Genomic DNA, 20204 nt, shown 5'->3' on the forward strand with positions numbered 1-20204 from the left:
TTGGTTCTTCCGGTGAGGAAGGAGGTGATCCAGTCCAGGGCTTTGTCGCAGGTCTCTGCGTTGTGTAAGCGTGTGCATAGGGTGTGGTGGCAGACGGTGTCGAAGGCAGCTGAGAGGTCTAGGAGGAGGGCCACGGTTTTGCCATTATCCAGCAGGGTCCTGATGTCAGTGGCGGCGATGAGGGCGGTTTAGGTGCTGTGGTTGCTGTGGAATCCGGATTGGGACGAGTCCAGGGTGTTGTTCTCTTCAAGGAAGCCGGTCAGTTGCCTGTTGACGATCGTCTCGATGTCTTTCGCCGGGAACGGGAGCAGGGAGATGGGCCAGAGGTTCTTGAGGTCCTTTGGGTCTGCCTTGGGTTTCTTGAGTAGTGCGTTGATCTCGGCGTGTTTCCAGCTCTCCGGGTAGGTGGCGGTCTCGAAGGAGCTGTTGAAGATCTTTCGGAGTTGGAGTGCGAAGATGGAGCTCGCTTTGTTGAAGATGGGGTGAGGTCAGGGGTCGGACGGTGAACCGGAGTTGATGGTGTCGTCGTCGTTGACGTGGTTCCAGGAGAGCAGGAGACCGGTAGAGTCTGAGGTGTCGGCGGCTGTCGGGGGGGTCTAGGTGTTTAAGCTGTCACAGATGTCTGTGATCTTGAGGTGGAAGAAGGTGGCTAGAGAGTCTCAGAGGTCTTGTGACGGCGGGATGTCGTTAGAGCTGGTGCTGGGGTTGGCGAGTTCCTTCACGATGTTGAAGAGATCTTTGCTGTTGTGCGCGTTGTTGTTGATGCATTCCTTGAAGGAGGTCCTTTTGGCGGTTCCAATGAGTTGGAGGTGCCTGCGACTGGCATTCTTGAGGGCTGCATGGTTGTCCGGTGTCTGTTCGTGGCGCCACTTCTTCTCGTGTCTTCGGCAGGTCTTCTTGGAGGTCGGTGGTGAACCAGATGGCCCTTCTGTCAGTGCGTCTGTTTGAGGGTTTCTTGATCGGGGCGAGAGTGTTGGCGCAGTCCTCAATCCATTGCCTGAAGTTGCTGGCGGCTGTGTCGGTGTCGGTGTAGTCAGTTGGTGGGTTTTGGGCGAGCATGGTGATTAGCTGGTCTTCTGTGACCTTGTTCCAGCTGCGGTGGGGGATTTGTTGCGGGTGGTTGTGCATGGTTTGTTTCTCGAAGGAGAAGTGGATGCAGCAGTGGTCGGTCCAGTGGAGTTCGGTGGTGCGGCTTAAGGTGACGTGGTTGCTGGCAGAAAAGATGGGGTTGAGCATGTGTCCGGCGGAGTAGGTGGGTGTCGTGTTGAGCTGTTTGAGTCTGAGGTTGGCGAAGATGTCGAGCAGGGTGGTGGAGTTGCTGTCGGCGTTCTCGAGGGGGAAGTTAAGGTCTACGAGGAGGATGTAGTCTGTGGATGCGAGGGCGTGCGTGCTGATGACGTCGGTTATGGAGTCACTGAACTGTGGCCTGGGTCCGGGGGGTCTGTAGACGAGGGTTCCTCTGAGGGTGTTGTTGGGGTCGATGTGGATCTGGAAGTGCAGGTGTTCGGCAGCGCTGAGGGTGTCTTCAGTGCTGGTTGAAATTCTGAGGGTATTCCTGTGCACGATGGCGATTCCACCTCCTGGTCTGTTGTTGCGGTCCCTGCGGGTGATCTTGTAGCTGTCCGGGATGGCTATGGCAATGTCGGGCGCCGAGGAGGGGTTTATCCAGGTCTCCGTCAGGAAGGCAACGTCCGGGGAGGATGAGTCGAGTACGTCCCAGAGTTCGATGGCATGCCTGTGGACGGAGCGGGTGTTGAGTAGCATGCATCTGAGATGGTTGCGACCTGCCCTGGTGGGAGGGGCAGGACGTGCAGGTGTTCGGTGGCTGGTGAAGCTGCAGCTTCGGCAGGAGATGGGTCCGTGGGTGAGCTTCGGGGTGGCCTGGAAGCAGGTGGATGATTGGCCGGCGTTGAGTTCGTGGAGGATGTTGGCATCGTAGCGGCGTCGTGGTACTTGCAGGGGCCAGGATGTCTGCCACTGAGCGTGGTCCAGGCGCGGACGGGCGCAGACGGGCTTGCCCTAGGCGCAGCGGCCACCATTAAGAAGGGGAGGTGGGAGGGAGGAGCAGCTGGGAGGCGGGTGTGGGGACGAATGGGTGAGCAAGGGGGTAGGGGCCGCAGGGGATGCAGCGGCAGGACGGGGAAGTGGCAAAGAAGGCAAAGAGGGCTAAAAAGTGAGGGTGGGCGCAGTGCTCCGCTCCGCCCACGGAGTGTGTGTAGTACTGCCCACTTCGCGCTGCGCAAAGTAGGCATAGCAGGGGCAGACTACGCACACCCCGCGGCGGAGCAGAGTTGCCCGCCACCCGTCTCCCTCCCGCCCTCATTTTACAATTATTAGAAACATTAGATAAAGAAAAATTACTTACCTGAGCTGCCGCGTCCCGGGGTTCCATCTTGCTGCTTCCTGGATAGCTTCTTCCTCACAAATGTGCATGCTCGGGTGCCCGCACATGCGCATTCGTGAGGAAGAAGATATCCAGGAACCAGCAAGATGGAGCCCCGGGACGCGGCAGCTCAGGTAAGTAATTTTTCTTTATCTATTGTTTCTAGTAATTGTAAAATGATAGCGGGAGGGAGGCGGGCGGCGCGTAGTGGGGCTACGCGAAGTGTGCGGGTGGGCGTAGATTTGCTCCCACTCCGTATTGCTTCACGTAGCCTCACTACGCCCAGGGTTGCTAAAAAGTCAAAAAGAGAGCTACAGAGAATAAAAGAGCAGAAGAGGCAGATTAAGTAGAAACAGCAGACAAGCAGGAAAATGGGCAATGGGGAAAAGCAGACCGATCAGAACACAGAGTACTGACGGCACAAACTCGCGGCAGCGGCGAGGGCGGGAACACAGGCACAGTCGTGATTGTAAGAGTCTCTGACAGGGGAGACCGCTGCTTATGTGAGAATTTGTAAGAGAGGGATTGAGTGCAATACAAGAGAGAGAAAGATAGCGTTGTGGAAGAGACAGAGTGCCTGGTGACAGAGAATAGAGCTGCATGTGTGAGAGACTGACAGAGGAAGAGATGCAGGGCCCGGAGACAGAGACAGATGTTTGTGGATGTGAGAGTATATGAGAAGAGAGGGACCCAAAGTTAGAGGCAGCTGCATATGAGGGAGTGTCTCACAGGAAAAATGGACTGACCCACTGTAACAGGCAGCTTTGTATGCAAATGTCTGTGAGTGGAGAGCTACAGAGGCCCAACCTTGAGAGACAGCTGGGTATGTGAGGACCTATGAGTGGAGGGCTACAGTGGGCCAACCTTGAGAGACAGCTGGGTATATGAAAGTTTGTGAGTAGAGAGTTAATCAGGCCCCCCTTGAGAGACAGCTCCGTAAGTAAGAGTCTGTGAGTGGAGAGTTTTAGAGGCCCACCTTGAGAGACAGCTGAGTATGAGAGAGTCTATGAGTGGAGAGCTTAAGAGGCTAGCCTTGAGAGGCAGTTGTGTATGTGATAGTCTGTGAGGGGAACAGCCCCAGAGTCAGTGAGCCTGGTGTGTTAGAGTCTGTGAGAGGTGAGACACAGGGTTAGTGAAGAGAGACCTCTATATTAGACAACCGGTGAAAGGTGTGATGGAGGTCTATCCAGATAGAGATGTGTATGTGAGAATCTGTGAGAGGAAATGGGTAGCGCTCAAACATGAGTGAAAGCTATGAATGTGAGAGAGTGTGAGAGGAGAAATGGAGCACAATACAGCTGACTGTCTGAAGGTCTGTGAGAGCCCAGAAGGACGCCTAGAAACACGCAGCTCTATGTGAAGGTCTCTATGAAGGCAGACAGAGCCCTGAGAGTGTCAGCCCTACCGAGAGTGTGCGAAGGGTAGAGAGACACAAAGAGACAGCTGTGCATGTGAGACTGTGAAGGATGATAGCGCTGCATTGTAAGAGAGGGCTGTGTCCGTCAAGGGTTGTGAAGAGGCAGAGGAGGGTCCAGAAAGAGACAGCTGTATGTGTGAGGGCCTGTGGGAGCCTAGAATGCCATGTAGAAAGCTGTACGTGTGGGTGTCTATGAAGGCAGTGTGAGAGGGCTCCAGTCACTGTCAGCCCTACCGAGAGTGTGCGAAGGGTAGAGAGACACACAGAGACAGATGTGCATGTGAGACTGTGAAGGACTGCTTTGTAAGAGAGGACGTCAAGGGATGTGAAGAGAGAGAGGAAGGTCCAAAAGAGACGGCTGCATCTGTGACAGGAGAGGCGGGAAGGTACAACGCATTGACTTCTGTTCTGCCACAGGTTGTAACCCTGCACCCGCCCAAGGCGCCGATGAACTTGGACAACAGATGAAACTCTCGTGCTGCGAGAACCAACACCCCGTCACCTGGCTGCGGGACGGGCAGACGGTCCAGAACTCCTCGGGCCTTCGAATCCTTAGAAATGGAGCAGTAACCATCCGGAAGCTGGGCCCGGAGCACCGAGGCCTCTGGAGCTGCCAGGATATGGAAGGAGGGGTGATGATCGAGCTCTGTCTGGAGGTGACGGGGGAACAAGGCGCCCATGTGACTGCCCAGCCAACCTCCGGCCGTACTCTCCATCTTCCTCATGGTTGGCATCTACTGCTGTCTGAGGAGACCGAAAAGGCGAACTGGAGAGAGGTATGTAAAGATGGATGGGAAATTTACGTAAATGGGTCGCGACTTTGGCTGACGAGCCCGGTGTCTGCACCTGCGCGCCTTGGAAGGTATTTTACCTATATATATGGCAGTCATCGGCACCCCGCATACCTACCTGCTCCCTGCTGACGAGAGGCAATTACCTCGAAACACGTGTCCAGGGATGGCATTATATTTCTATATACTCGTGGCGTAGGCGTACTCACCGTAGCCACTACACTATCCAGAATCCTTTGGGGTTATTTGCAGCATGACGAGCAGTGTCGCGACCCATTTACGTAAATCAAAGATGGATGGGGGTTTGGAGCGTGTATCACTCCTCACTGCGGAGGAGCGGTAAGGGAAGGGGGCATCTCAGATACACTAGCAGCCATGACTCACTGTAACTTTAGCTGATACCCAGCGAAACATCACCTCTGTTCCACTACTGTAGGCACTGAACCTCCCACAGGGTTAGGGCCTGTGTGTGTGGTAAGTAGTGAGTGCAGCTAGCCAATCCAATCCATCATTTAGACCGTCCTACCATCTGCAGATCAGCCGAGGTCCTGCTCCAATAGAAAAATTCCAGTCCGGTCCTGCTCCAATAGAAAAATTCCAGTCCGGCCCTGCTCCAATAGAAACATTCCAGCCCGAACTGCCAGGCGGGTCCCCTCCATATGAGAACCCTAGACACTCGAGACCAGTTACAGGCGGTGTAGGCCTCAGTGAGATGAAGCTTGGCTCCTATAGCATAGTTAGCGCCAGAACCACGCCTGGGTACACCCGCCACACTTAGGTATCTACCTCAACAAAAAACAAGCATTTGCAATGCAATAGGTCTCGCAATTGCGAGATTTTGAGTTATTGGCCTTGTAAATGGCAATGCCTTTTAAACGAATAAAAGGCATTGTCATTTACAATACCACTAAGTCAAAGTTTGGCAAAAGCGAGACCTATTGTATTACAGGGCGCCGTGTCCCTGAAGTGGGTGCCGCATTCATCATTGAAGTAAAAAAAATAATTAAACAGAGCGGTGTCCCTGAAGCGGACACCACGATCACCATTAAAGTTTTTAAAAAAAATATATGAAACAGGGAGCGGTGTCCCTGAAGCTAGGTGTTCTTGAATGTATGTATGTGGTGTGTAGTGGAATTGTGTGTTGGACTGGATTAGTTAGTTGTCTAACTGTGTGGCATGGAATTGTGTGGTGTGGCTTGGATTTGTGCAGTGGAATTCTGTGGCATGGTGTGCCGTGGAATTATATGCATAGTAAATATGTGGTGTTGAGTATACTGGAATTATGTGGAGTGGGATTGTGTGTTATGGATTGTAATTATGTGGAATGGTATTTTGTGGTGTGGAGAGGTACGTTCTGGACTTTAATTATATTGTGTGCTGTTGAATTTTTTGTGGCGTGATGGGGAATTGTGTGGTGTGGATTAGTTGTATGTGTAATTGTGTTGTTGAGTTGTATTATGTGGTTTGGTGTCGAATCATGTGGTGTGGATTGCAAATGTGTGGAGTTGAATTGTGTGGTGTGGAACTGTGTGGATAGGTTTACCTGTTCGGTGAGGAAAAGAAGAACTAGGTTGGAGATGAGCTTCAGATCTATGTGTTTGGATGCAAACAAAAAAGAAAGAGTTAGAGCTATTGGAGTTGTAAATGTCTTTTCCCTATATGTTATGGATTGGTGTGGATGTATGTGGTGTGTAGTGGAATTTTGTGGGTTGTATTGGAATTGTTAATTCTGGCATTGTGTGGCATGAAATTGTCTGTCATAGAGTGGATTCGTGTAGTGGAATTATGTGGCATGGTGAGCAGTTGTATTATGTGAATAGTATGTGGTTTTGAGTGTATTGGAATTATGTGAAGTGGGATTGTGTGTAATTATGATGAATGGTATTTTGTGTTGTGGAGTTTTATATAGTGGACTTTAATTCTGTGGTGTGCTGTTGAATTTTAAGGTATGATTTTGAATTGTGTGTTGTAAATTGGCTATATGCGATGTGTGGTGGAATTGTGTTGTGGGGTGGAATAATGTTTGCTTTTTGTAATTTGTGGTGTGGAATGGATTTGGGTGGAGTTGAATAATGTGGCATGGAACAGTGAGGTATAGAGTGAAATTGTGTTGAGTGGAATTATGTGGCATGGTGGAGAGTTTTTATGTAGATTGTTATGTGGTATAGAGTGTATTTATGTGGGGTGTATTTATGTGGTATTGAGTAGTGTGTAATTAGGTGGAGTTGAATTATGTGGTGCTGAGTGGTATTATATGGATTGTAAATATGTTGTGTGGTGTGATTGTATGGATTGCCATTGTATTGAGTGGTATTGCGTAGAGTGGCATTGCGTAGAGTAGAGTGGTTTGGCGTGCAGTAGTGTAGCATTGTGTGAAGTGCAGTTGGTTGGACTGGTGTTGCATAGAGGAGTGGGGTTGCGTGGAGTGGTGTTGTGTGGAGTGTCATTGCAAGGAGTGGCATTGCGTGGGTGGCGCTGCATTGATTAACACTGCATGGAGTGGTGTGGTGCAAAGTGGAGCACAGTTGGGTGAAATGCAGTTGTGTAGAGTGGGGCCGCATCGCGTAAAGTGCAGTTGCGCGGGGTGGCGTCGTGTGAAGTAGCATAAAGTGGCACTACGTGGAGTGGTGTAGAGTAGAGTGGTGTTGCGTGTAGTGGCATTGCATTGAGTGGTGTTGCGTGTAGTGGCTTTGCATTGAGCTGAGTGGTGTTGCGTGTAGTGGCATTGCATTGAGCTGAGTGGTGTTGCGTGTAGTGGCATTGTATTGAGCTGAGTGGCGTGGAGTGCAGTTGTGTAGATTGAAGTGCAGTTTTGTGGAGTGCGGTCGCGTAAAGGGCAGTGGCGTGAAGTGCAGTGGCGTGAAGTGCTGTGGCGTGGAGTTAAGCGCATTGGTGTGAAGTGCAGTGGCATGAGTGGAGTAAAGCAGAGTGGAGTAAAGCAGAGTGGAGTAAAACAGAGTGGACCGGCGTAAGGCAGAGTGGACCGAAGTAAGGCAGAGTGGAGTGGAGTAAATCAGAGTGGAGTGGAGTAAAGCAAAGCGGAGTGGAGTAAAGCAAAGCAGAGTGGAGTAAAGCAAAGCGGAGTGGAGTAAAGCAAAGCAGAAAAGCAAAGCAGAGTAAAGCAAAGCAGAGTAAAGTAAAGCAAAGTGGACCAAAGCATAGTGGATCGGAGTAAACAGAGTGAACTGGAGTAAAGCAGAGTGGACCGGAGTAAAGCTGTGGAATGAAGTAACGCAGAGTGGAGTAAAACAGAGTGGCGTGGAGTAAAACAGAGTCTATCAGAGTAGAGCGGAGGGGAGTAAAGTTGAGTGACATGGAGTAAAGCAGAGTGGAGTCAAGCAGAGTGTAGGGGCGTAAAGCAGAGTGCAGGGGTGTAAAGCACAGTGTAGGGATGTAAAGTAGAGTGGAGTAAAGCAGAGCTGCATTGAGTGGAGGGGAGTAAAGCAGAGTGGCGTGGAGTAAAGTAGAGGGTAGCGTGGCATAAAGCAGCGTGGAGTGGACCGGAGTAAAGCTGTGGCATGAAGTAACGCAGAGTGGAGTAAAACAGAGTGGCGTAGAGGAAAACAGAGTGTAGCAGAATAGAGCGGAGGGGAGTAAAGTTGAATGACATGGAGTAAAGCAGAGTGGAGTCAAGCTGAGTGTAGGGTCGTAAAGCAGAGTGCAGGGGTGTAAAGCACAGTGTAGGGGTGTAAAGCAGAGTGGAGTAAAGCAGAGCTGTATTGGTTGGAGGGGAGTAAAGCAGAGTGGCGTGGAGTAAAGTAGAGGGTAGCATGGCATAAAGCAGCGTGGAGTAAATCAGAGTATAGGGGTAAAGCAGAGTGTAGGGGAGTGAAGCAGAGTGTAGGGGAGTAAATAAGAGTTGCATTGAGAGGAGTGGTGTAGAGTAAAGCAGAGTGGCATGGAGTAAAGCAGAGTGGAGTAAAGCAGAATGGCAAGGAGAACAGCAGTGTGGCTTGGAGTACAGCAGAGTGGAGTAAAGCAAGGTGGAGTACAGCAGAATGGTGTGGAGTGGAGTAAAGCAGAGTGGCACTGAGCAGAATGGAGTTGAGTGGAGAAAAGCAGAGGGGCGTTGAGTAAAGCAGAGTGGAGTAGAGTAAAGCAGAGTGACATTGAGTGGAGTGAGGTAAAGCAGAGTGGCGTTGAGCTGAATTGAGTGTAGTAAAGCAGAGTGGCGTTGAGCTGAATTGAGTGTAGTAAAGCAGAGTGGCGTTGAGCTGGATGGAGTGTAGTAAAGCAGAGTGGCATTGAACTGGGTGGAGTGCAGTTAAGCAGAGTCGCGTTGAGCGGAATAAAGCAGAGTGACGTTGAGTGGTGTGGAGTAGAATGGAGTAAAGCAGAGTGGAGTAAAGCAGAGTGAAGTAAAGCAGAGTGGAGTAAAGCAGAGTGGAATAAATCAGAGTGGAATAAAGCAGAGTGGAGTAAAGCAGAGTGATGTGGAGTAAAGCAGAGTGACGTGGAGTAAAGCAGAGTGACGTGGAGTAAAGCAGAGTGGTGGGGAGTGGAGTAAAGCAGAGTGGAATCGAGTAAAGCAGAGTGGCGTTGAGTAGAGCTGAGTAAGGCACAGTGGAGTGGAGTAAAGCAGAGTGGCATGAGTGGAGTAAAGCAGAGTGGTGGAGAGTGGAATAAAGCAAAGGTGGGTAGTGGAGTAAAGCAGAGTGGAGTAAAGCAGAGTGTAGTTGAGTAGAGTAAAGCAGAGTGTAGTTGAGTAAAGCTGAGTGGTGGGGAGGGGAGTACAGCATGCACAAATATTATAGAATGAATATTTCATTTTTCCTTCATTAATTTAAAACTTTTAATCAGCTCAAACAACACTAATGTAATTTGCAATCTACACCCAATAACTAAGCCTCTTGAAAAGTAAGTTCCACTGCTATGGAAGTTGTCAATAAAACACAGATATGACAGTTTTAGCGGTGAGAATCTTAAGCTATGCTAATGTCGTCTTTTATATAGCGTAACTATCACCTTTTTAACAAACTGCAAAGTATACAATGTTCTTTCCGGACGGCAGACTCCTTGTCGCATCCTTCTCGCTTTGAATAAAGGTAAGGTGCAAGCACATTACAAAGTGATTGCGTGCTAAAAATAGTCCAAAGGTTTTAACATACAGAATTGACTCCGTAAGCACCTTTAGAAAGTTTGTAATTGCTGAAGAAATAATTAGCAAAGGAGGAAGCATCTACTGGTGGGAGACGGAAGAATCCTTTGTAGCTGTGCTCAACTGTAAAGATTGTTATCATCCTTCTAACCAGCACATGGTTTATATTGCCACATTTGTCTGTAAAGGTTCCCAACCGCACACATATGCCATGGGACGGTGGAAGGAGGTTCAAGGGGGCTGGCCCTAACTAGTATCATAACAAGGACAATGCTCTGGGTGCTGTATGTTTAACACGCTGTGAGTGACAAATGGCATGCACCAAGCGCTACATTTCTCACACAAGGAGACTGCTGTAGGCGCTTGATGTTTAACTCTACGTCATACGATGAGCAGTACCAAAGCATATAAATATTGGCATTTTTTTACAGATACACTGAATGTGGCATTGTTAACACACGCTGTGCACCAAGCACTGCATGTTTGACACGAAGAGTGTTCTGTGCGCTATATGTTTAACATTAAGTAAAAGCAAGCAGTACTAAAGTATATAAAAATAGCTGTGCTAATGTACTTTATAGAACACAAAATTGTAGTTAAACTCTGAGCAATGATGGCTTCAACTAGTTACAACTAAGTCTAAACAAATAAAATAAGCAGGAGGGAATGCGACAATCCTAAAAAGCGAGATTGAGCCCTGGAATTCCAGGTTACAACAAGCAGCTATTTAAGGAAACTACAAACATGCAAGTTTTTAGTAATACATTTATTTGTAACATTTCAATGACATGTACAGTGCAAAGACTCAATACACCAGCCGGATGTGTTTTCTGGTGTAACAGCAGCAGCAGCTGCGTGTTCTTTTAAAAAGAGGCTGATTTTATTTTTGTTGGGGACGATGGTTTCTCAAGATCTGCAATAAAGCAACTCCAGGAAGGGGGAGGGCGGAGAGAGAACAGAAGAAGCCTTTGCTTTGCAAGTGATACCACTATTTCTAGTAAATCAGCCCTTTTAAAAATGCTAAAAGCACAGCTTTACCTCATTGTTCCTGGGAAATAGCCGAAGCAGCACAAGGCACTAGTTCGGATCACAAACATTTATTTAAACTATGGGTAATGCTGGCTGGCTTCAACTTGTTACAGCTAAGTTTACACAAATGAAATCAGCTGGAGGGAAGGCACGGGGATTAGAAGAGGCGAGACGGCGCCCTGGAGTTCCAGGTCAGAACGAGCAGCTCTTTAAGATACAAAAGTTTTAAATTATACATGATGAAGATTACAACAGAAATCGCGCACAAATGCGTAGAAGGGGAGAGGAGTGGGGAGAATGAAAAAGTACCTTTGTCCATGTTGTCAGACGGGCTGGCTGCTGGCAAGAGGTTTTATGCACGGTGCCCCCTCACCTAGCATGTCGCCTTCTGTGAATGCCCCCAGAGCTGTTATGCTCCAAGTTGCTGCCCCCGCTTTGGACTCAGCTGCAATTCGATCCTGATGCTAAATTAGCCTGACAAATGCTTTTGATGAAGGGAGAAGGGTCATTTAAAGTAAACAAACTTGCTACTGCTGGCCGGGCTGGTTTAAAACAAAAAAACAGAAACTCATTAAAACAAGATAAAGGCATGCACGTAGCCAAACCACTTCAAAGACGATCACGCGCAATGCAGCTGCCAGCAGCTTAGCACCCAGCAAGGGCAGAGCAGGAACTTCAGCACAAACAAACGATGGCCAGGAAGTGGCTCAACATATAAAGATGTCGACTTTGGAGCAGGGGAACAGGGTTCGAGCCTCAGCATGGGCTGCATCATTTAATTATAATTAAAAAAACAGAGATCTCGTGAATATTAAATATAAATAAATAAACAGTGTCCGGTGAGGGCAGGAAGCTGCCAGATGTGGAAATGCCAGCAGCAAAGAAAAAAAGTGAAAGCAGGGGTGCGCGCTGCATTTGAAGTAGTTAAAGTGATCGGAGACGCGATCAAGGGAGCAGAAAGGAAACTGATTAGAAGGGAGGGGGTAGTGTGAAAACAGCGGGGAGAGAAGGGAGGGTGTAATAAAAAACAAAGGAGCCAAAGCTATAGAGGAGGGGGGAGTGGGAGCAGCTGTGCACGTGCATGTGATCGTGCACTCAAGGTTTAGGCCAGCCAAAACTGTGGGTAGCACTTTGAAAATCCCACATATACAATGTCTCTTCGAGCCTTTGGCTCAGCGAGACCTAACAAAGTGATGGAAGGAATGTTTGAATCAATCTCAGTCACTACAGCTCACTTGGGTTAAGTTTAAGTCCATCATTTTTCACCCACTTAGCCACTCTAGACAGAGACCTTCCATATGCCAATCATCCTTGATCCTGCTTCAATAGGAACAGTCCATCTGGTGGGGAAGTGTCAGAGTAGGCATCCCCAGATGGCAGCACAAGCAACCCCAGGTCAGTGGCGTAGCCAGCGGCTTTGCCGTCCTGGGTGGTCCTGCAGGTTGCCGCTCAGTAACGGCCAGCACTGGTAAGAGCGGGGGTCCAGATGGGAGGGTGTGCAAGTGAATTGAAGGGGTGAAGTGCCGCCTCCCTCAAAAACAGTGCCGCCCGGGGCGGCCGCACCCCCCAGCCCCCTAGCTATGCCACTGACCCAGATCCCTCACCCAGGACAGTAGAGTCAAAGGAGCGAAACGTGTGTTCACCGCCGTTCTAACTCCCTATTCAACAAGAGTATTTACACAAATATGAAAGTACTTGTTAATGTGAAACTCGGCTCACCATCAATAAATAACTATGCAAAAATTGAATGTCTGGATACATGTTCATGCAACTTATACAAATATGTCTTGGTAACAAACTTCTCAGTGCTTTTAACTCACATTTGATAATGCCCTCTAGAAGGAGAGCTGGGTGAAGCTCTTTTACAAAGCACCAAATGGACCGGTCATGATTCTCAGGCCTGCTACCCTATGAAAGAGGAACTTTCATGATATACAGTAAACAAGCATTGAAAATGCAATAGGTGTCGCCTTTCATTAAGTTAAAGCCATTTGCTTTGCTGTACATTACCATTAGCAAAGCAAATGGCTTTAACTTAATCAAAGGTGAGAGCTATTGCATTTTCAATGCTTGTTTTATTTTTACATTAAGTATGAACTTGAAAAGTCAAGCCTGGAAAGCGTTTCTGGTTAAAACCCAGACTCCCCAAAGTCTCAATTAATAGAGCAATTGACAGGTAAAGAAGCCCCCAGACCACAAAAGCACCTTATTAATAGTCCTAACATCTGCCCAACCTCATGACCCCTCCGCTGGAATCCTTCATCTCAACCGTACTATCACAATGACTTCTAACTCTGCAGCCCATGTTTCTTTTGCCAGCCATTCCCTCCCACTTTAGTTCAATTGATTTGATCTAAAAAATCAAAACCCACAACTCTCAGAATGCATTAGTTTATTAAAGGAAAACATAGGACTGAAAAACATGCTGCACCCCAAAACCTATATTTGTTTTGTAATTCTAAGCAGGGCGGTTACGAATTATCAATTTTAATGCACATGTCGGTTTGTTTATTTTCTGTCTTATGTTTTCTGTCAACAAACTAATGCATTCTGAGAGTTGTGGTTTTTTATCTTTTCGATCGAATCAATTGGACTAAAGTGCCAGGCTAAAAGACTGTAGGATGCTGGTGTTAGGAGTCAAGCGCCAACTCAAGCGCCGCTTATAAAGAAGCGAGTGACGCTGTTACTCAACTCGCCTTTGACTCGTCCATAGCAGCTGTCTTCAAGCGCGGCAGGAGTTCCTCTCGCCAGGGCTAATGATTTCACCTTGTTGCACGAAAGAGTGGAAATTTAAAGGCGCGTGGATTTAAGGCACACCAGAAAATCCTGTATTTTAAAATAGGAGACCAGTTATTACCAAACCTTATCTGGGAACTATGCCAACCCCATAGTGACGCAAAAGTGGCGCAAGAGGCTTGTAAATCTGCCCCTGTGTTTCTTTCTGTGGATACTCTTGCACCAGAAGTGCTGTGCGTGAGACCACTGAGGCATTTAAACATTAAAGGGAGAATAAAGGATGCAGTGATGAAAGACTATGGCAATCATTCACCAAGACGGTCAAATAGATTTAAAGCGTATCCCAATTACTTAAGTTGTTTTACAGCCACTTTAAAACATATCAGTGCACTATTAATACAACTAACCGTTTAATATAGCACTTGCTCACGCTGCCTGGCGGCTTCATAGCGCTATTACGAACAGAGGTTACCAGGCTCACAACTTATATATAGAACTGTTTTATATACTGCTTGCTCGCACACATGTTGCCATGTCACGATGTTGTCATTTTGAACTGCAGATGTCCGGATTTACCACCCACATAATGCTCAATGTATCCACATTTTAAGGATGAAGGGCCGAGTCGGCTTCCGCAGTGGTCAGTTAAGACCCCTGAGCGTGAAATGCCTACTAATGGAATGGCACATACAGGCATGCTCAAGTAAATAGGCTTTTTATAATTGATGCTGAGTCATGGGGAAACTGAAGCAATGTCATTGTTATCACTATGGTGCCTGCCATGTTCTAGCATTAAATGTGTTATGGAGGCGGCGGAAGTAGTAAAAAGCAGAGGAACGTATCAACTGCTAAAGTAGCACGGTCCGCTTTCACTTTCATCTGTTGTGAAAGCTTTCTTGTCTTTATGGGGCCATGTGTTTGAAACACATGGCCCCATAAAGATAAGAAAGCTTTCACGACGCACGGAAGGCAGACGAGCCCGTCCAAATGGGACGGCTCAAAAAGCCAAACAAAAACGTCACAAACAGCTCTTTTCCAATGGCTGGCCACCGTTTAGCATAAACGGTGACGCCAGCCAATGGAAAAGAGGGGCGGGGCTTAATGCCCTTTACAGAAAATACATGCGCAGCCCATGCCAGGCGAGACCTAAAAAGACACAGTGGTAAAAAGACAAGAAATGAAAGGCGCAGTAGAGGTATACAGAGAAAAGGCAAGAAAGAGGAAAGGATGGGGAAGAACAGAACATGTATAAGAAAAACGATAGATGTGGAGAAAGATGAATAGGTGCTGATTATACCAGAAAGAAGGAAGGGTAAAATTAAACTTTTCTGTGATCAAAGCAGTCACCAGGCTACAGAACACCCTCTGACGCTCTGACGATCTGCTCTTGTCTCTTCCAGCAAAAAAATCAATGGAGCGATGGAGGATGTCAAACCCGCTGGTGAGTGCAACCCACTGGATGGACAATTGCTTAAAAAAACACACACACACACACGCACATGCATACACACACACACACAGCCACATACATGCACACATACACGCACACACACATGCACACACACACACACACACACACACGCACACACACATACACACACACACTTACTTTCTTTTATGCCCTCTATATTGTTTAACCTCTTCCTCTGTCCCAGAATGGAAAATAATTCTCCAATAACCATCCTTCCACTGTGGCTCTTGCCTAGAGATGAACCCTAAAACATGAAAACATAAGAACTAATAAAATGTCCTTATATCGTTGTAATACCCGACACCACTGCTGTCTGGACCATCTTCAGATGGCTCACAGTGGATACACCGTCTGCCCAGGAGCATGCTGGGATAAGTGTGTAATATAAACAAAAGTTAAACTTCCTTTGAAAGTCGTTTATAAATTATTACTTATACTTTGGAGCAGCTAACTTAAAGTTTCTCGTTGCTCAAATGGGTGTAATTTCTGATATTTATACGTTTCCTTCGTCTTCATTGCTTGATTTTGTTCGCAAGTAACTGTCACTCATAGTCGTTGAAATATCACTCATAATTACATTGAAATTATGAAAATGTCACTCATAGCAATCTGAAACCTTGGCAGCTATTGTCTTAAACTGAAACTTAAACTAGTGTGGGGACTAATTATCATATGCAACTCATAAATGAGGACACAGGAAGTGAAGTCACAAGAAGTGACGCTGTACTTTAATCCCTACTTAAAAGGTCAAGGGCCTATTTTACAGAAACAACTAAATGCACAAAAAGGACGTTTTATTAGTTTTTATAAAAATCTGTGTTTTTCCACATATCAAAAGTGCAATTGAGCTTGGAAAAGGCTGAAAGTTACACATTTTTTTTAAGAAGGCAAGTGGAAGGTGTAAATTATATTTTACAACTGCTTAAAGTGATTATACAAAATGTGCCACGTGTATATTTTTTAACATCAAACTTGCTGTTGATGTGTATTGGTTTCCTGCTGGTGTTCTTTAGCTAGCTGCAACGCTCAAAAGTGCTTCACGTTTGCAGTTTGTTGCACCCTTGACTTTTGCCCTGGGGTATTGTGGTCTGGTCCATTTCTAGGACAGTATTGTGTCCACTGTATGAACAAGGGTGAATATCGGGGTCGACTGCCAGAGGACAGTTAGTGGCTGTGGTAGATGGTAGGTAGCAGTTTATTATTCACTGGGCAGCAAGGCTTGGATTATAGTACAGGTGAGGTGGGGATACAGGCTGGGCCATGTTCTTACAATTCTCATTGGTCAGTGAGATTCCTGTTATCTGACGGCTACTGTAATTTTTGTTTGGTGGGATGGCTAGGTGGCATGTTTGGGCTGCGTTGAACTTATCTGGGTATTTCAGCAGTGGCGTTTGGAGCAAACATGTGCAGTGTATAACTTTCTCTCTCCATATTCGTGAGTGCATTATGAGACATTGCATGTGAGTGCACACATAGCACATGGATCCCTTGTTAAGATAGACACTGTCAGCCTGTGATAGGCAAAGATTCACAAACAGGGCTTGGGGTATGCTTAGAAGTACATCTGTTGGTGCAGATGAGGTGGGGCCACCTGCAGCTCATGTCACCCATCAAGATGCCACAATTGTGGTGGCCAAATCGATGACGAAACTTGTGGAGAGACTATGACACACATGTATTTTCTCACCATGCTCGAGAAAGCACACCTGCGCTGCATGTGTAGCAGTCACAGCCGGTATTTGATTGCTTAATGTGTTAAAACAAAGAGTGCAGGTTGCCAAAGTTTTTTTTAGGAGCTTGCTGCTGGCCCTGCTGAATGCCAGAATTGGCAAATACACAGGCTGCCCTCTATTTATTCCACCGCAGTGGGTTATTTTCCATCCCTGCTTTCTCGCTTTGTCATGGTGCTCCTAGACTTCTCCTGTTCTCTCCCTTTTCGGAATTTCTCTCTTCCTCTTGGTCAAAGTCTGATAATGAAAAAAGAGTCCCTGTCCCCAAAAATGAGTGCCAGGAACCAATGCCACCGGCTCAAATTAAGCAATGGGGCAACTACAGCTTACAGATGCTCCAGTACAGCATTGCTAAGGCTTAAAACTATGCATTTGGGACACAGTGTCTGTGAGTGCCAGTAACCAATGCAACCAGCACAAATTAAGCAATGGGGCAGCTACAGCTTACAGATGCTCCAGTACAGCATTGCTAAGGCTTAAAACTATGCATTTAGCACACAGTGTCTGTGAGTGCCAGTAACCAATGCCACCGGCACAAATTAAGCAACGGGGCACCTACAGCTTACAGATGCTCCAGTGCAGCATTGCTAAGGCTTAAAACTATGCATTTAGCACACAGTGTCTGTGAGTGCCAGTAACCAATGCCACCGGCACAAATTAAGCAATGGGGCAACTACAGCTTACAGATGCCCCAGTACAGCATTGCTAAGGCTTAAAACTATGCATTTGGCACACAGTGTCTGTGAGTGCCACTAACCAATGCCACCGGAACAAATTAACCAATGGGGCAGCTACAGCTTACAGATGCCCCAGTGCAGCATTGCTAAGGCCTAAAACTATGCATTTAGAACACAGTGTCTGTGAGTGCCACTAACCAATGCCACCAGCACAAATTAAACAATGGGGCAACTACAGCTGCCATATGCTCCAGTACAGCATTGCTAATCCTTAAAACTATGCAATTAGCACACAGTGTCTGTGAGTGCCAATAACCAATGCCACCAGCACAAATTAAGCAATGGGGCAGCTACAGCTTACAGATGCTCCAGTGCAGCATTGCTAAGGCTTAAAACTATGCATTTGGCACAGTGTCTGTGAGTGCCAGTAACCAATGCCACCGGCACAAATTAAACAATGGGGCAACTACAGCTTACAGATGCCACAGTACAGCATTGCTAAGGCTTAAAACTGTGCATTTGGCACACAGTGTCTGTGAGTGCCAGTAACCAATGCCCGAGAACACCAGCACAAATTAAGCAATGGGGCAGCTACAGCTTACAGATGCTCCAGTGCAGCATTGCTAAGGCTTAAAACTATGCATTTGGCACACAGTGTCTGTGGGTGCCAGTAACCAATGCCACCAGCACAAATTAAGCAATGGGGCAACTACAGCTTACAGATGCTCCAGTACAGCATTGCTAAGGCTTAAAACTGTGCATTTGACACACAGTGTCGAACTCATTTGCAGGAAAAAAGGCAAAGCAAAACGGTGAGTGTATGTGTGTCTTGCATTGCTAATGCAGTCTTAGCCGTGTGTCCTGCCACGCTTTGTATGTGCCATTTGCATAGCAACTTCATGGCTTAATTTGCTCCTTGTGTAAGGAAGGCTGAACCAGTTCCATATATCTGAACTGTCCAGCGAAAATTAAGTCAGACGTTTTAGAGGGTGACTCCATTAACGTCAGGATCACTGGAATTAGGGGATTTTGCGGCTGGTGTTTTCCATATAATTGTGGATTTGCCGCATTCACCACATTATCTATCACCTGCTGCATAATCTGCAGATTTTACCAAAAAATGTTTCTAATTCAAGTGGATCAAAAGTTAATAAACAGGGTTGCTGTGTGAAGCGTGAGATAGCTTTGAGAAATGGGTGACCTCACTGAAATCTGTGGAGGTGTTTCGTATTTTATGAGGAATTTGTTTTATGCCACTACCCAGAATGCTCTGTGCCGTTGCCTAAAAAAGTCATAACTGAACTGATATATATATGGCGACGAGTTATGAAGGAGAGGAACACCTGACCAACCAGACTACTACAGCACAGGTGTTGTGTGTTCTTTAAATTCCGATTTTATTGACCTTCTGAAACGGACCCTGCTGTTAAAAACGACACTTCAAGATTGTTACTTGTGGTGAAAACCGGACTTTTCCATGTGCTTGGCAACGTGAGTTAATCTATTTTGAGCATTTTGACATATTTATTTTACCAAGTGTTAAGCGCGAGGAAACTAACGTGTACTTTAAAAGTAAATACCTTGCCCTTCGGCCTTCCTGGAATCTTCAAGGGAGATAACTCACGCAGGCTGAACAATGCCAAGTGTTCTGATCGGAAGGTTGTCACCTCTGCGCATGCATTTCAGGCTCAATTAGCGTGATTGTCTCTGGAGACATTCTGGCAGATTACGATCTCCATGGTTAAAAATAGAAGCTTTTAACTACGCGTGTGTCTTCTATGGTTTCAAAGGCTTGACTTGTTTACATGACAACTGTTGGTAACGAAGGAAGTCACCGGAATAAAAAAAAAAGCACTAAGTTCAGAACAGCACTTTCAACAAAATTGGGAGTTCATCAAATATAAAGGAAAGTTTTGTTGCCACCAGTTAATACTACTAGTCATTATTATAAACAGTTTTTACTCTATTTTTTTTGTCCTGTTTCTTCGTTCTGGTTTCAAGAGCAACAAATAAAAAAAAAAAAAAGGTGGTTTGCAATTATATACACATGAATGTGAACTAATTCCTTGTATAAATATATAACCATATATATATATATATATATATTTTATTTTGGATTGCAAGTCTGTGTCCTTTACTGATTCAAAACAACAAAATGCAATTCGACCCGCCCGACAAGTTTTTACAAAACAAAGGTGATCCTCCAATGCCTTGGACAAGATGGAAAGAAGAATTTTTAAATTATATGAAGGCAATAGATGGGGAACGCATGGGAGCAGAAAGAAAAAAAAGCATTTTTTTACATTGTTTGGGCTCGGAGGGTCAAATGGTTTTTAGAGCTCTACCTCAAGTACCACCGTTGGAAGGAGAAGGAGAGGGTTTTAATGTATACAAAGAAGCTTTACAACGTATGGAACTCAGATTTAAACCTGTTACTAATATCGCATTAAACAGATACAAATTTTACACCAGGATTCAACATGAAAATGAATCATTTGACGATTTTTTAACAGCGTTGAGAGCTTTAAGTATTCACTGCAACTTTGGGGCAATTTGCGATGAGATGATTAGAGACCAAATCATCGTACATGTAAAGAACAAAAAAACTCAAGAGCGTTTATGGGAAATTGGTGATCCTAAGTTAGCAGAAGCGATTTCAACTGCAAAAGCACTAGAACAATCTGAGAAGTGGATGTTAACTGTAAAAAGTACCACCATTAATAAGTCTGAGGTATCAGACGATATATGTGTGGTCAAACGTACTGAGACACAACAAAGTGATCATAAAGGCGAGCAGAACCCTTCAGGATATAATTCCTTTCGTGGTGGTACACATCCTTTTCATAAGAAATTCGAAAGGAATGATAGACCT

General features: G+C 46.3%; 1 protein-coding gene across 7 annotated transcripts in view; it reads left to right on the forward strand.

The window, feature by feature from the left end:
* Positions 1-20204, forward strand: part of LOC146869769 (triggering receptor expressed on myeloid cells 2-like) — a 143865-nt gene that overhangs the window by 32629 nt on the left and 91032 nt on the right. For 3 of the 7 annotated variants that reach the window (XR_014966055.1, XM_085614809.1, XM_085614790.1), the window contains exons 3-4: positions 4218-4576; positions 14855-14895. Coding sequence is in view for 6 of the 7 variants with exons in the window: in XM_085614809.1 (XP_085470935.1) it covers positions 4218-4576; positions 14855-14895 (400 nt within the window). In the remaining variant the exon portion in view is untranslated. Of the gene's footprint in view, positions 1-4217; positions 4577-14597; positions 14767-14854; positions 14896-20204 lie in introns of those variants that run through there. The other 4 variants (XM_085614825.1, XM_085614870.1, XM_085614843.1 and 1 more) reach the window with 4 other exon arrangements.

This window comes from Triturus cristatus, chromosome 1_1 (genome assembly GCF_964204655.1).
Source record: "Triturus cristatus chromosome 1_1, aTriCri1.1, whole genome shotgun sequence".
NCBI classification, from domain to species: domain Eukaryota; kingdom Metazoa; phylum Chordata; class Amphibia; order Caudata; family Salamandridae; genus Triturus; species Triturus cristatus.